Genomic DNA, 14,699 nt, shown 5'->3' with positions numbered 1-14,699 from the left:
TTCTTCAGCCAACGAACTGAATTTCCACGATTTCAACATTATTCGCCTCGATCGAAATGACTCGTTTGGTGGCGTACTATTGGGGATAAAAAAATGTCACTCCTTCTATAGAGTCACTCTCCCATCGATGACAGGCATTGAAGTTGTCGCTTGCCAGACACAAATCAATGGCAAAGACCTCTGCATTGCCTCGATATATATTCCTCCAAGAACTATGGTTGGCCGCCATCAGTTTTTTGATATCATCGAGGCACTGCCGGAGCCGCGGCTAATCTTAGGTGACCTCAACTCCCATGGAACAGCATGGGGTTCACTCTACGATGACAACCGTGCCACTTTGATTTATGATCTGTGCGACAACTTCAAATTGACAGTTTTGAATACTGGGGAAGCAACTAGAATAGCCAACCCTCCTGCACGGGCAAGCATGCTAGACATATCACTTTGCTCTTCTTCGTTATCCCTGGATTGCACGTGGAAGGTAATCCAAGATCCCCACGGTAGTGACCACCTGCCAATAATTTTATCGATCGCCAATGAATCAGGTTCTCGTGAGTCAGTCGATATTGCGTATGACCTCACGAAAAATATTGACTGGAGAAAATTTGCAGAAATAATATCTGAAGCACTTGTTTTAATGCATGAACTTCCTCCACTCGAAGAGTATAATTTTATATCGAGTTTGATTTACGAAAGCGCACTTCAAGCTCAAAATAAACGTGTTCCTGCTACCACTTTCCGACGTCGTCCTCCATCACTTTGGTGGGACAAGGAGTGTTCAAAGGTCTACCTTGAAAAATCATCCGCTTTCAAAAAATTCCGGAAAACTGGACTAGTGGAATGGTTTCGAAAGTACCAAGCTCTAGAAGCCAAACTAAAAGGTCTGGTTAAAGCAAGAAAGCGTGGATATTGGCGAAAGTTCGTCAATGGTTTGTCAAGGGAGACCGCTATTTATGATCACTCTTTGGAATACGGCTAGGAGAATGCGTGGCTGGAACCATACAAATGAAAGTGAGGAATACTCTGACCGTTGGATTTTCAAATTTGCGAGAAAGGTTTGTCCCGATTCCGTTCCTGCACAAAGCGTCGTACGCGACATTCCGCTCCAATGCGACTATGAGAATTTTTCGATGGTAGAATTCTCAATTGCCCTCCTCTCATGTAACAATTCAGCTCCTGGGTCGGACAAGATTAAATTCAACTTGTTGAAGAATCTTCCCGACTTGGCGAAACAGCGTTTGCTGAACTTGTTCAACAAGTTTCTGGAGCTGAATATTGTCCCACATGACTGGAGGCAAGTGAGAGTGATAGCCATACGAAAACTCAACAAGCCGGCTTGCGATCACAACTCGTATAGGCCGATTGCAATGTTATCCTGTATTCGTAAATTGTTAGAGAAAATGATTCTACTTCGTTTGGACAAGTGGGTTGAAGCGAACAATTTGCTGTCAAATACGCAGTTTGGCTTCCGCCGAGGTAAAGGGACGAACGATTGTCTGGCGCTGCTATCTTCTGAAATCCAAATCGCATTTGCTCGCAAAGAACAAATGGCTTCCGTTTTCCTCGATATCAAAGGGGCATTTGATTCAGTTTCCATGGAAATTCTCTCAGAGAAACTTCATAATCGTGGACTTTCACCAATTCTGAATAATTTCCTGTACAATTTATTGTCAGAAAAGCACATGTTTTTCAATCATGGCAGCTTGAAATCTTCTCGATACAGTTTTATGGGCCTACCACAAGGCTCCTGCCTAAGCCCCCTCTTGTACAGTTTTTACGTCAATGATATAGATGATTGTCTAACTAGAGACTGGACGCTGAGACAACTTGCAGACGATGGAGTTATTTCCATCACGGGTACTAATCCCGTCGTTCTGCAAAAGTCGTTGCAAGATACCCTGAACAATCTGTTCACGTGGGCCCTCAAGCTGGGTATCGAATTCTCTACGGAGAAAACTGAAATGGTCGTTTTTTCTAGGAAGCACGAACCCGCCCAATTCCAGCTTCACCTATCCGGCAAAACGATCAAGCACTCGATGTTTTTCAAATACTTTGGAGTATATTTTGACTCTAAATGTACCTGGGGAATACACATTGCGTATTTGAAACAGAAATGCCAGCAAAGAATCAATTTTCTCCAAACCATAACCGGAACATGGTGGGGTGCCCATCCAGGAGACCTCATTCAGTTATACAAAACAACGATATTATCAGTGTTAGAATATGGCAGTTTTTGCTTCCGATCAGCTGCCAGGATTCATATTCTCAAGCTGGAGAGAATACAATATCGTTGCCTGTGTATAGCCATGGGGTGTTTGCATTCGACACATACGATGAGTCTCGAAGTTTTGGCAGGAGTACCCCCGCTTACTCTTCGGTTCACAGAATTATCCTACAGATTTCTCATCCGTTGCAAGATCATGAATCCATTGATGATTGATAACTTCGAAAATCTACTCCAACTGATTCCTCAGTCAAGTTTTATGTCTTTATACCATGAGTACCTTACCCACGACGTGCACCCTTCACCAGGCATCTCCAACCAAGTTTGCTTCCCATACTTTTGCAATTCCTCTGTCATTTTTGATCTGTCCATGCGACAAAAAATCCATGGAATCTCAGATCACCTACGCTCCGATTAGATTCCGCCGATATTTTCGGCAGAATATGGGAAAGTTAGATCTGATAAAATGTTCTTTACTGACGGTTCATTCATAAACGGGTCCACTGGCTTTGGCATCTTCAATGAAAATTCCAGTGCCTCTTTCAAACTCAAAGATCCTTGTTCCGTGTATGTCGCTGAACTGGGTGCGATATACTACGCACTGGGGATCATTGAAACATTGCCCATCGACCACTATTTTATTTTTTCAGACAGTCTCAACCAAGCTCAATAGAGGCAATCCGCTCAATGAAGGTTGATAAATGCTCATCTTATTTCCTAACTAGAATAAGACAACTATTGAGTGTTTTGGTCGAAAAATTATTCAAGATTACCTTAGCATGGGTTCCCTCTCATTGTTCGATTCCGGGGAATGAGAAAGCGGACTCGCTAGCTAAGGTGGGCGCTTTAGAAGGCACACTTTTTGAAAGGCAAATTGCTTATAATGATTTTTTCCACATTCCTCGTCGGTATACGCTCGTAAGTTGGCAGCGCATGTGGAGTGGAGATGAGTTCGGTCGTTGGTTACACACGATTATCCCTAAGGTCTCGACGAGTGCATGGTTCAAAGGATTGAATGTAGGTCGTGATTTCATTCGCGTGATATCTCGGCTTATGTCCAATCACTACAACCTAAACGCACATCTCTAATGCGATAGAGGGCTCGCAGCAAACAATCTTTGTGATTGTGTCGATGGCTACCACGACATCGAGCATGTTGTCTGGTCGTGTATCCGGTTCCATACTGCTCGCTCTCAGCTCTCTAGAGCACTGAGAGCACAAGGCAGACAATCGGAGATCCCCGTCCGGGATATCTTAGTTAGCCGTGATCCTGATCTTCTGCTTCATCTATACCTGTTCCTCAGAAACGCCGATGTCAACGTTTAATGATGTTTCCTTCGTTGTGTCCCCGTTTTATATCCCTCCTATCCCATCGATAAACTTTTACTTAGTCGCGGCAATACATACACACACTCTTTACAGATACACGGGCCAACGGTTGTGCAGTCCACTGATCATTCAACAAGAGCCAAAGGTTGTACCGCTCATGACAACTCTACATGAACTGATGATTGCGCCGGTTAGTGACCATTCTATCCTGGATTCCTCGAGTCGAGAAAGACGCACCACGCTAGATATGAGGTACAGACTAGGGGGCGTTGCTGATTAAGGGTCAGCTGCATCCCAATAGGAAGTATCCCGTGTCGGGCACACGTGCAGAGCATTGGAGACAGCAACATCCGAATTACGAAAACACTTGTAATACTAACCTCGAGTCAACCGCGAGTAATCGGTTACATATTACTAACATAGATAATAAGAAAAATTGTCAAAGTATTGAACTCCCGGCCCCGTGAGGCTAACGCCATATGAACCTTGATAAAAATATATATTTTGGAAAAAAAAAACTAGGGATGATTTAATTGAGTTGGTGAGCCGGTATAATGGAAATACTTCTTCAAAGGAAACTCCTTCACCTAAAAGAAAGTGTAGTAACAATATTGCGAAAAAATGAAATTTATTTGATTGCATGTGTTTTATGTCTCCATTTATTCAAATAAATAAAAATGGCAAATAATATAAATTCATATCACGATTGCATAGAAGATTTTAACCTTAATTGTTCCGATAATGATAACGATTTCCTCCGCATAGCTCAATGGAATGTAAGAGTTTAATTTGACGAATTTACTTGACGTTGAACGCAACGACCGGGCACTTCACGTCCCTCACCAAGGAGGTAAGCGATGACGTCGAATATATCTCTCTCATCATGTTCCTGAAGAAGGTCCTTCTGTGGCTGACGTTTAGCAAGAAGGAAATGTCTAAGCTTTTTTGACGTAGGACTACGTCTTTCATTTCTATACCGGGGTGTAAAATCAAAGTTTCGAAAACGAAAGCGTTACGCCGGAGACCGAGATTTTGAGCGTTAATAGCTCCTAAACAACTGAACGAAATGGTATAATAAACACTTCATTCGAAAGATAAAATGTCTACGCGTTCTATACTTGTTACTTTTTGATCCAAAAACTTGTTTCAATAGTCTTAAAATTGCTTTCAAAACAGGCTATTGAAATCACCAATCGGTATATAAGCGAGCGCCGCTCGGAAATCCACTCAGTTCTAATTGAACAGCGATTGGAGCATGTTGTCGCTGTTGTGGTGAAGCTCTTCGTTTATCATGAAAGCGCGAATGAACAGTGTCACCAAGAGCCTGTTTGTGCACCTTAGGCCAGAAGGGAATCCATCAGGAGGAGAGTGATGCCACAAACGGTTCCCCGGGAAGACATCGCTACACACACATACACGCGCGGAATTCTTTACGTTTGGATGCCATTCAGCATCGAGAAAGTTCCGGAAAGATCTAATCATTTCTGGAAAATAATCTGCCAGTTCCTCTGGGAATTTAAAAATACATTCATGTGAAAGAGTTTATTTGAATGTTTTCTATTCTTGTAACACTGTGACCAAATATTTTTCAATCAAGTACTATTAACAGGTGGTTATCGAGTTAGTATTAACCACTGGTGGGCTTCCAGTATCGAGGAAAATGTGGAAATATCTAATCGTTACTGAAAATAATCTGCCGGTACCTCTGGAAATTTAAAAATACATTCATGTGAAAGAGTTTATTTGAATGTTTTCTATCCATGTAAGGGTGGGTTTAGACTAGTGATATATTCATGTGAAGAAATATGATGAGAAATCGCATCAACCGTTTACACTAGCGTGAACTTCTATAATGAATATATTCATATTTTCGGTGAATTTATTCACCTAAAGTAGAACTGCATCCAACTTTAGTGATTTCTCACCAGTGAGAAATTCACAAGCGTTTACATATGCTGAATTTATTCAAGTTATATATACCACGGATAAGTGTATCATATTTATTCTCACCCGTTTACACCTATTTTCACGTGAATAAATCTATCTATAGCTATAGATCTCCCTAATGTAAACCCGCCATAACACTGTGACCAAATACATTTGGTTTTGTGATTTTTCAATCAATCGCAATTAACAGAATAGCTTCTGAAGATTATTCTTCCCCATCAGTAGGATATTTCCGTATCCAATATTGTATGCGCCCGCAATCAATTCTTGCTCTGTCGCCGAAAGTTCCGAGCTCAGAGAGTTCATTCCCCTCTAGTTTGCCTTCCAAATTGCCATCGTAAACCACACCTTCTCTCGATTCAATCACACACAAAAGGATACTTAAGCGATATTCTGGTGGTGAGACATATTCATTTTTCGTGAGGACATCGACAAGATAACATCGTTGCCTAACGTGCTGGAGGAGGTGGACGGCGAAGGATCGACACATACACGCGCAGAACTCTTTCCGTTAGGATGCCATTCAGCATCGAGAAAGTTCCGGAAAGATCTCATCATTGCTGGGAAATAATCAGCCAGTTCCTCTGGGAATTTAAAAATACATTCATGTGAAAGAGTTTATTTGAATGTTTTCTATTCATGTGACACTGTGACCAAATATTTTTCAATCAAGTACTATTAATAGGTGGTTATCGAGTTAGTATTAACCACTGGTGGGCTTCCAGTATCGAGGAAAATGTGGAAATATCTAATCGTTGCTGGAAAATAATCTGCCAGTTCCCCTTGGAACTGAAAATTATATTCATGCGAAAGAGTTTATTTTAATGTTTTCTATCCATAAAATATCCATATAATACATTTGGGTTTGTGATTTGTCAATCAAGTACAGTTAGCAGGTTAGCTTCTGAAGATTATTCTTCAGAACAATGTTTTTCGTATCCTGTATTGGATGCATAAAACCTTGTGCCTCCAACGTAACGCTCTCGTTTTCGAAGTCTCCCAAATATTCATTTATTCATTTATTCAGAATGGATTTAGATTCAACTTCAAACAAATGATCTCTAAATCAACGATAGTCCTACGTCACCCTTGCGGTTATACCATAGATATAACCCACTTCCTGTTTTTTCTCTCGGGAATTGCGGTGGCTGCCGGCAGTTTTCATCAGGAAGCATCAGGCGAAGAAGGATGCAGTCTTTTGGCAGAACCTGGTATTTATTTATTTATCACCGTCTTCGCCCTAGCCGCACAGACTGAAATTATTACTTAACTTAAACTACTTAAATTATAAATTATAAAATATTTCTAATCCTTCTTTGAAACGAGCTTTTGGGCAAATTCATATCGAACTCATCACTCACGTTATTGAAAGCACGAAGACACGAGTCGAACGGATTGTTGTAACCATAATTGGTCCTGTGACGGGGAAGTGCCAAAAACGAGGAGCTCCGGAAACGACGCGGTGGAACGTAGAATGGAATTTGTTCCAGAAGTTCAGAGCAGTCAATGTAGCCTCGTAGCATGTCAAAGACGAATAAGCGCTGTATGTAAACCCGTCTGCTGGATAGGGTACCCAGGTCGATCAGCTGGCAACGGTCGGAGTATGGAGGAAGGTTAACAGGGTCATTCCATGGAAGATGACGTAGTGCAAACCGTATGAACTTCCTCTGTATGCGTTCAATGGTGATTATCTGCGATGTGTGATACGGGCACCAGACATACTCCAGGATACTGCGCACCAGAGAATAGTATATCGCCTTCAATGCGTGAACATCGGTGAAATCGGAAGCGTGTCGACGGATGAATCCAAGAACAGAGAAAGCTTTGGCGGCCGTGATTCCTATGTGTTCATTGAACCTGAGTTTAGCGTCGATGGTCACTCCTAGATCGCAGATGGATTTGACTCGATCAAGCGATTTCCCTTCCATGGAATACTCGTGGTAGGCAGGGTATAACGTCGACTGAAGGTGATAATCTTGCATTTCTTATTGTTTACCCGCATACCGTTATCGCCACACCATGTCAGCACAGTGTTTATGTCGTCTGCAGGGCGGCATGATCCAGAGGCGAGGTAATACTCCGATAAAATTTGAGATCGTCGGCAAAAGATAGCTTAGACGAAGAGAGCAGTGAAGACAAATCATTTATGAAGAGATTGAATATCAGCGGGCCGAGAACACTACCCTGGGGTACGCCAGATGTAATATTGAATGGTCTAGATTGTGAAGAATTAACCACCACATAAGCGGAACGATCCGATAAGTATGACCACAGCCACTCCATAAACCAATCGGGAAATCCCATGTGTTTCATCTTGCTGATTATAAGGATATGCGGAACAGTGTCGAAAGCCTTCGCAAAATCGATGTGCACCGAGTCTACTTGCCGCCTGAGTTCTATTTCACGGGATACAGCGGTGACATAACACATCAGATTAGTTGTAGTAGACCGAAGTTTCATGAAGCCATGCTGGGTATCAGAGATGATTGGAGCTGACACGTTGTACAAAGCCTTGTGCACTAGCTTTTCGAAGACCTTGCTCAGACAGCTCAGTATTGATATGCCACGGTAGTTGCTGACATAAATGCAGTTTCCGGATTTATGGATCGGAACAATAGAGGCGCGTTTCCATGCAGCCGGAAACGTTCGGTCGCGCAGTGAACGGTTGAGTATAAATGCGATGGGCGTCGCCAAGGTGGAAGAGCAGTTTTTAAGAAGCAAGGGAGGTATTCCATCGGTACTCGATATTTTCTTGGTGTCAAGTTCTTCAAAACATTTCCTCACATCTTCAATGGTGAATTGCAAAACCGGGAATGCGATGTCATACGATGGAATGTTAGCAAAGCAATTGCGACGACTAACGGGCGACACTTTGCTGAACACACTCTCAAAGAATGCAGCAAAAAGTTCCGCTGCTTCTGCATTTGAGCTTGCATGAGATTCTCCGTATTTAACATGGTATGGAATACGAGTGAATGATCTTCGTTTTTTCACAAAGTCCCAGAAGAGCGAAGGATCACTTTTTACATTCGACTGAATCCTAGATATATAATTTTCGTAGGTGGACAGAAGAAGTGCTCTGTAATTTGATTCCACTTCGCGAAGTTTGTTGCGTTCTCTCTCAATTCTCGTCCGGAAGTACCTTTTACGTACTTTCCTAAGTTTATTGCGTAGGTGCCGCAGCTCAGGAGTCCACCATGGTTTGCCAATAACCGAGGTAAATGCGCGTCTTTTTCGAGGAACATGTTGAATGAAAACTTGATACAACTTATCGTAAAAAGTCGAAAGTGATTCGTCCACGGTTCTGTCACTCATTAAAGCGCTCCAGTCGATGTTGGTGAGTATGTTGTTGAATGACACATTTTCATTGCAGTCGTCAGGTGCTGAATCGTCCACGTTTTCGTCAAGTATTAAAATAAAAGGAGGGTGATGATTGTCCACAAGTAAAATTGGAATAGGCGGTGCTATGAGGTCTAGTTCATCTGGCCTATTAACAAATACTAAGTCCAGAAGTCTATTATTCGTGTTCACGAGATTGCAGATTTGTTGGAAGCCAGTAGTAAACATGCTTTCTATAAGAGACTGCTCGGCCTCGGATGAAACGTTCGATGGATTGTAACCATTTATGACATCGTCGAAAAGCCACCCGAGATGAGGAAGGTTAAAGTCGCCTACCGATATGACGATGTCAGTCCCAAAAGAACGATCCGCTATGTGTTGCACTGCGTATGCGTGTGCGAGATATAAGTCTGGACTAGAGCACGGTGGGAGATAGATGGCCACAATATACATTGAGCGATGTGCGGTTTTCACACGAACTGCGATTTGTTCAAGCTGTTCGCAATTCGGAAGTGGAACATGCTCATATTTCAGGTGCTTTTTCACCGCTATCAGCACCCCGCCTCCCATAGAAAAAATGCTGGTTAGACTACTACGGTCGCATCGGAAAAGCGTGTATGCAGATGTAATTTCGGCGTTATCAATATCGGATCGCAACCACGTTTCCGTGAGAACAAGCACGACGTAATCGCAGCTGAGAAGCAGTAATCGTAATTGAACAATTTTAGTACGCAAACCTCTGACGTTCTGGTAATAAACCGAGAAAGGATGGTCGGTCGATTCGGGGATGCTTCTCGGTATCCAAACTGATGATGAGGATGGATCAATAGACGGTGTCGGTTCGCTGGAATCGTATGGAGTATCAGGTACAAAAATCAATTGCGTTCGAACATCGGACGTGTACTTGCCTGTGGCGACAGTGTGGAAGTCCCCGTCTCTATACCCAAACACAGGGCCGGGACGACTGCTGATCGGTGGTAGCGTAGGCTCGACTGTGATGAGGGGATAAAGGGCCTCCATGTGGCTAAAAATCGTTGCGTCCCGGGATGAAAGTGTCATGTTTGATGATGTGTTTGTAAATGTCGGCTTCAAATGCGTTGTTGTTGATATTCGGGTACTCGAAATTTTTGGGAACCGTAGTCCTCAAATTCGCGGAATACTAAACCCTCGTACCATGTTGCAGGATCAAGGGCCTTTTTTTTTAACGACGGATCAAGGACGATTTAAAAAGAGACGAAGAAACGAAGGAGACCAAGGTATTGGAGCGTTGAGCCAATAGCTTACTGGAGATGGTCCGTCTAAAGATGAACGTTGTCTCGAAGACCGCCAAACTTCTCAAAGTTTCTCAGGAGCGACCGATAGAGAATTTTCAGGTGAGTCTCAAACGGAGGATCAGGTCCAATACTTTCGTGGTATTAACAGAACAGCAGCTGAACGCCAAGACCATTGAGGTGCTGTAGAACAACGGACATTTACCTTTTCATCGGACATTCCTAAGGTTCTGGTCAACTGACGTAAGCCTTCGTGGCAGGGCATCGAAGCATTTTTGTAAAAGGTCTAATAAACGTAGGATTTATGGAAAATTTGTTTCATTGAATTGTGTTTTATCGTTTTACGTAGGTCTTTCATTTCTATACTGGGGTGTAAGTTCAAAGTTTCGAAAACGCTCTCTTTACGCCGAGAGCCGAAACGCCGTTACGCCGGAACAACAAGATTATGAACGTTAATACCTCTTTGCCGGCTGAACAAAATGGTATGATAATCACTTCATTCGAAAGACAAAATGCTTGCATTTTTGCAGACCGCAATGTGTTTTTCTAACACAGACTTTAAAACCATGGAGCCTAGGAAAATCGGCATTGAAAAATAAATGCAAGCTGCGTGTACTCTTGTACCCGCATGCATTTTTGCACTCTGGAATCCGTTTTACTAACGCGTACTACAAGAGTGTTCGACGATTAGGCAAAATGTTGACAATCATTTTCTGTGATAACGACGATTCAAGAATATGCGTTCAACGTGCATGTGAAAATTGAAACTGAATGCCTGAAGTTTATCAAATCAAGCAAATTTGTGGCTAGAGAAGTATGTACACTTGGGAGATGCAATAACTTCAGAGGGAAATTTCGCATGCCATACGTAAAGGATAACAGATGGTGAGACTTAGGGCCTGATTCTCGAATACACTACGAATACACTTCACGGTGGAAACGGAATGAAACGTATTCGCGATGACAACGATACGGTGTCGACATCTGGATACGAGATTAGTTTCCCACTAAACTTATAATTTTTTTTTTTTAAAGAGACTTTGCCTAATGTGGCATTCGTCTCTGTATATTGATTAAATTTTATTTTGTGAGTTTACAGTAATTCATATATGATTGTATAGTTTGATGTCTTTTGAAAATTTCAGTACTTTTTCTTCCATATTGTTGTTGTTACTTAAGATATCCCTTATATTGTTTGGTAGTCCGTTTCGTCTCCTTTCAATAGCGTATTTACAGCAATCGAGTAGTAAATGGTTCACAGTGTTTGGTTTGCTACAGATGTCACACATCACGGGAGGTTTCCTCTCGAACAGATGCTTTTTGTTGAACCAAGTATGTCCCAGACGCAATCTGGTCAGTACTATTTGCTCTCGCCTAGTTTTTCTGTCCTTCCATCTCGTTATGGTACCTTTAATAAGTTTTAGGCCTCTCGGATCTGCGTTGTTCCAGATAAATTGATGTTTTTGCCACAAAATCCTTCTACACCAGCTAACTGCATCTTGTGCGGGAACCGAGGAACAAATCACCTCCGCATTTCGTCCTTCGCGAGCCATGTCATCCGCCTTTTCGTTTCCGTCGATTCCCTGGTGACCAGGAACCCAGCATAGAATGATTTGTTTATCCTTCATCTCTTTTGCAATTTTTTGAATGAAAGGATGATGCAACTTCCCTTTTTCTATCTCCTGTAAGCAGCTTGCAGAATCTGTGAAAATTACGCTTCTATTTTGTATTTGCCTTGTAGCTTTCGCAATTGCAAATACTTCGGCGGAATAAACGGAACATTGATTACCAAGGCTTCCACTAAGTCGGTAGTTCGGGCCTACAATTCCAACTCCAACTTTGGATTGTGCTAACGAACCATCTGTGAACCATAGGTCGTAATCAGCGTATTTTTTTTCCACTAGTGATTGAAATAATTTTTGGGCTATCAGACGTCCTTGACCTGCTTTGACCCGTTTTTTCAAAAACCAGTCGATTTTAGGACACGCTTCATACCAGGGTCTACCTAGCTTAGTGTGGATTTTTGTGATAATCGGGAGTTTTTGATTGGTTAGAACATTAAGTGCTTGATTGGTTTTCTTCCATATTGTTTTGGTTGTAGTCTTTTCCCTCTCCATGATTCTACAAGCCTTTTTTGCCAATGTTAAGGTTGCCACAAATTCCCATGGGAGCAGTGCTGCTTCGGCCATCATCGATTGTATTGGAGTTGTTCGGAGGGCACCTGATGCAATCCGAATGACAGCATTATAGGTTGGAGTAAGTTGGATGATGTTTTGCCACTTGAGTACCTCAAGTCCATAAATAATTTGGAGAGAACAATAGCGTATCCAATTCTTTCGAGGGTTTTCCTGTCAGCCCACCGAGAAATTGCTTTCAGCAAATTTAGTCGACTTCTGCAGTCTTCGATCAACTTTTTGGTGTAATTGTTGAACAAGCATCTTCTGTCGAATATCACACCAAGAATTTTTGTGGTTTTTGGCCTTTGGAGTTCAACTCCGTCCAGGTCTATCTTCCCTCCGTCAAGGTGCCATTTTCGGTTGTTTTGTAGTTTGCAGCAATGCATTGTTGAAGACTTATCGACCGAGATTTCAAACCCTACGCTAGAAGCCAATTTCGAGATGGCTTGAACTGCTCTCTCCAACTTTAGGCGCAAGTGTTTGACCATTTTGCCTGTAGCAACGACCACAATATCGTCAGCATAAACGAACATACGGACGTTCTTAGGAGCAGCACCAAAGATAGGATTGATTGCCAACACAGAAAGCACAGACCCTTGGGGCACACCATTTTCTTGAATTTTTGCTCGTGATAACGATCCTCCATAGCTTACTTGAAATGTTCTTTCCGCGAGGAAATTTCTTATGAATCGCATCATGTTCTTCCCCAGGTGGTTGCTGATAATTCTATCCATCACGTGACGGTGCCATACACGATCATAAGCTTTTTTCATGTCGAGAACTACAATTTCACAATGTTCTCGATTTTTTGCTGCTTCCGTTATCACATGGTCTAATTCCGAAAAATAATCGCTTGTGCCCATACCTTTACGAAAGGCAAATTGATGTGGGTGGAATACTCCGTTTGTTTCTAGGTGGGTAGTCAGCCTACGGTTGACCATTTTTTCTAAGGTTTTGGCTATACAGCTGGTCAGAGAAATGGGACGAAATTGGTTATAATCCTTGCTGTTTTTTTCCCGATTTTGGTATTGGAATCACGATGCTTTGTTTCCATGAATTCGGAAATACTCCATGAGACCAGATATGGTTGAATGCCTTTAGAAGGGTGTATTTGCAATGGAGTGGAAGCCGTTTCAGCATCGGGTAGCCGATGTTATCAGGACCCGTTGATGAACCTTTCGTGTTATCTAGGGCTAGCAGTAGTTCGTCAATTGAAAAATCCTTGTCTAGGGGTGAGGATACTTCAAGGCTGTAGTCTAAGTTATGCTTTTCACGATCTCGTTTCAGTTGTTGAAATTCTTCTGAATAGTTGGCTGTAGATGAGGTTGACCCAAAGAACTCGGCAAAGTGTTCGACGATTTCCTGAGGGTCATCCGTTTGTTTCCCGTCGATGAAGATACTACGGGCTCCAGTATGTTTTTTCTTCGCAAGTTTGTTGTAATTTTGCCACAATTCCGACGAGTTAGTATTCGAATTGAAGATTTCCGCGAATCGTTCCCAAGATGATTGTTTGGCTTCCGTGATAATTTTTCTGGCATGCTTATTTGCTTCTAGATTTTCCAAACGCGCAGCTTCTTTGCTTGGATTCTCTATGCTTAATTTGCGGAGTTTCCTCAAAGCTTTCCTTCGGTTTTTTACCGCCATCGCTATCTGTTGGTTCCACCAAAACTGGCTCCTCTTCCCGATTTTCCCACTTGATTTTGGAATTGAAAGTGATGCGGCATGGATAATGTTAGTAGTGATATTGTCTAGCGACATGGTGGCACCAGCTGGAATTTTTTCATCAATTATCATTTCAAAAGCAGTCCAGTCTGCATCCTTGAAAAGCCATCTTTTGCGATAGTAAATGTTGCGGAACGTATTGTGGGATCGTATGAGAATCGGAAAGTGGTTACTTCCATAACTGTCTTGCTCAACTGACCATGTAAAATTTGACACGAGGCCAGCAGAAACAAAAGAAATATCAATTGATGAAAATGATCCTGACGTGCAGTGTATATGAGTAGGTGATCCATTGTTCAGCGAGACAAGATTATTATCAACAGCCCATTCAAAAATCCTGCGACCTCGAGTAGTGGAAGTTGATGCATCCCAAGCTTCATGCTTCGCGTTGAAATCTCCACAGATTATGTAAGGAGGTTCACTTGTCCTTATGAATTCGTTGAGCTCGTTGACCAGGTTTTCGTTGTTCGCATTGTTTGGAATGTATAGCGAAATGACAGTTATGTTCCAAGGATCGCCAATTCTGGCAATACAAGCGTGCATATCAGTGATATTATTTATGCTTTGGTAGCAGAAGTCATTCCGAATGCCCAAACCAGCGATACCCTTCCCTAGGCTCGCTGGACGATTGTGTGTTATCCAGTTGTAATTGTTGCATAGAAGGTTGTTGGTTTTATCGGTCATCATTTC

General features: G+C 42.2%; 2 protein-coding genes across 5 annotated transcripts in view; both read right to left on the bottom strand.

Annotated features, from left to right (window-relative positions):
- LOC129762448 (teneurin-a) overlaps positions 1–14,699 on the bottom strand; it is a 305,694-nt gene that overhangs the window by 225,343 nt on the left and 65,652 nt on the right. The gene's annotated exons all lie outside the window — the stretch shown is intronic.
- LOC129762455 (uncharacterized) overlaps positions 4,283–14,699 on the bottom strand; it is a 43,610-nt gene continuing 33,193 nt past the window's right edge. Inside the window, exon 2 of the mRNA XM_055760711.1 lies at positions 4,283–4,463. Coding sequence (XP_055616686.1) covers positions 4,352–4,463 — 112 coding nt within the window. The 3' untranslated portion in view covers positions 4,283–4,351. The remainder of the gene's footprint in view (positions 4,464–14,699) is intronic.

This window comes from Toxorhynchites rutilus, chromosome 1 (assembly GCF_029784135.1).
Source record: "Toxorhynchites rutilus septentrionalis strain SRP chromosome 1, ASM2978413v1, whole genome shotgun sequence".
Lineage (NCBI taxonomy): Eukaryota > Metazoa > Arthropoda > Insecta > Diptera > Culicidae > Toxorhynchites > Toxorhynchites rutilus.
This window is presented reverse-complemented; position numbering and strand designations above follow the sequence as displayed.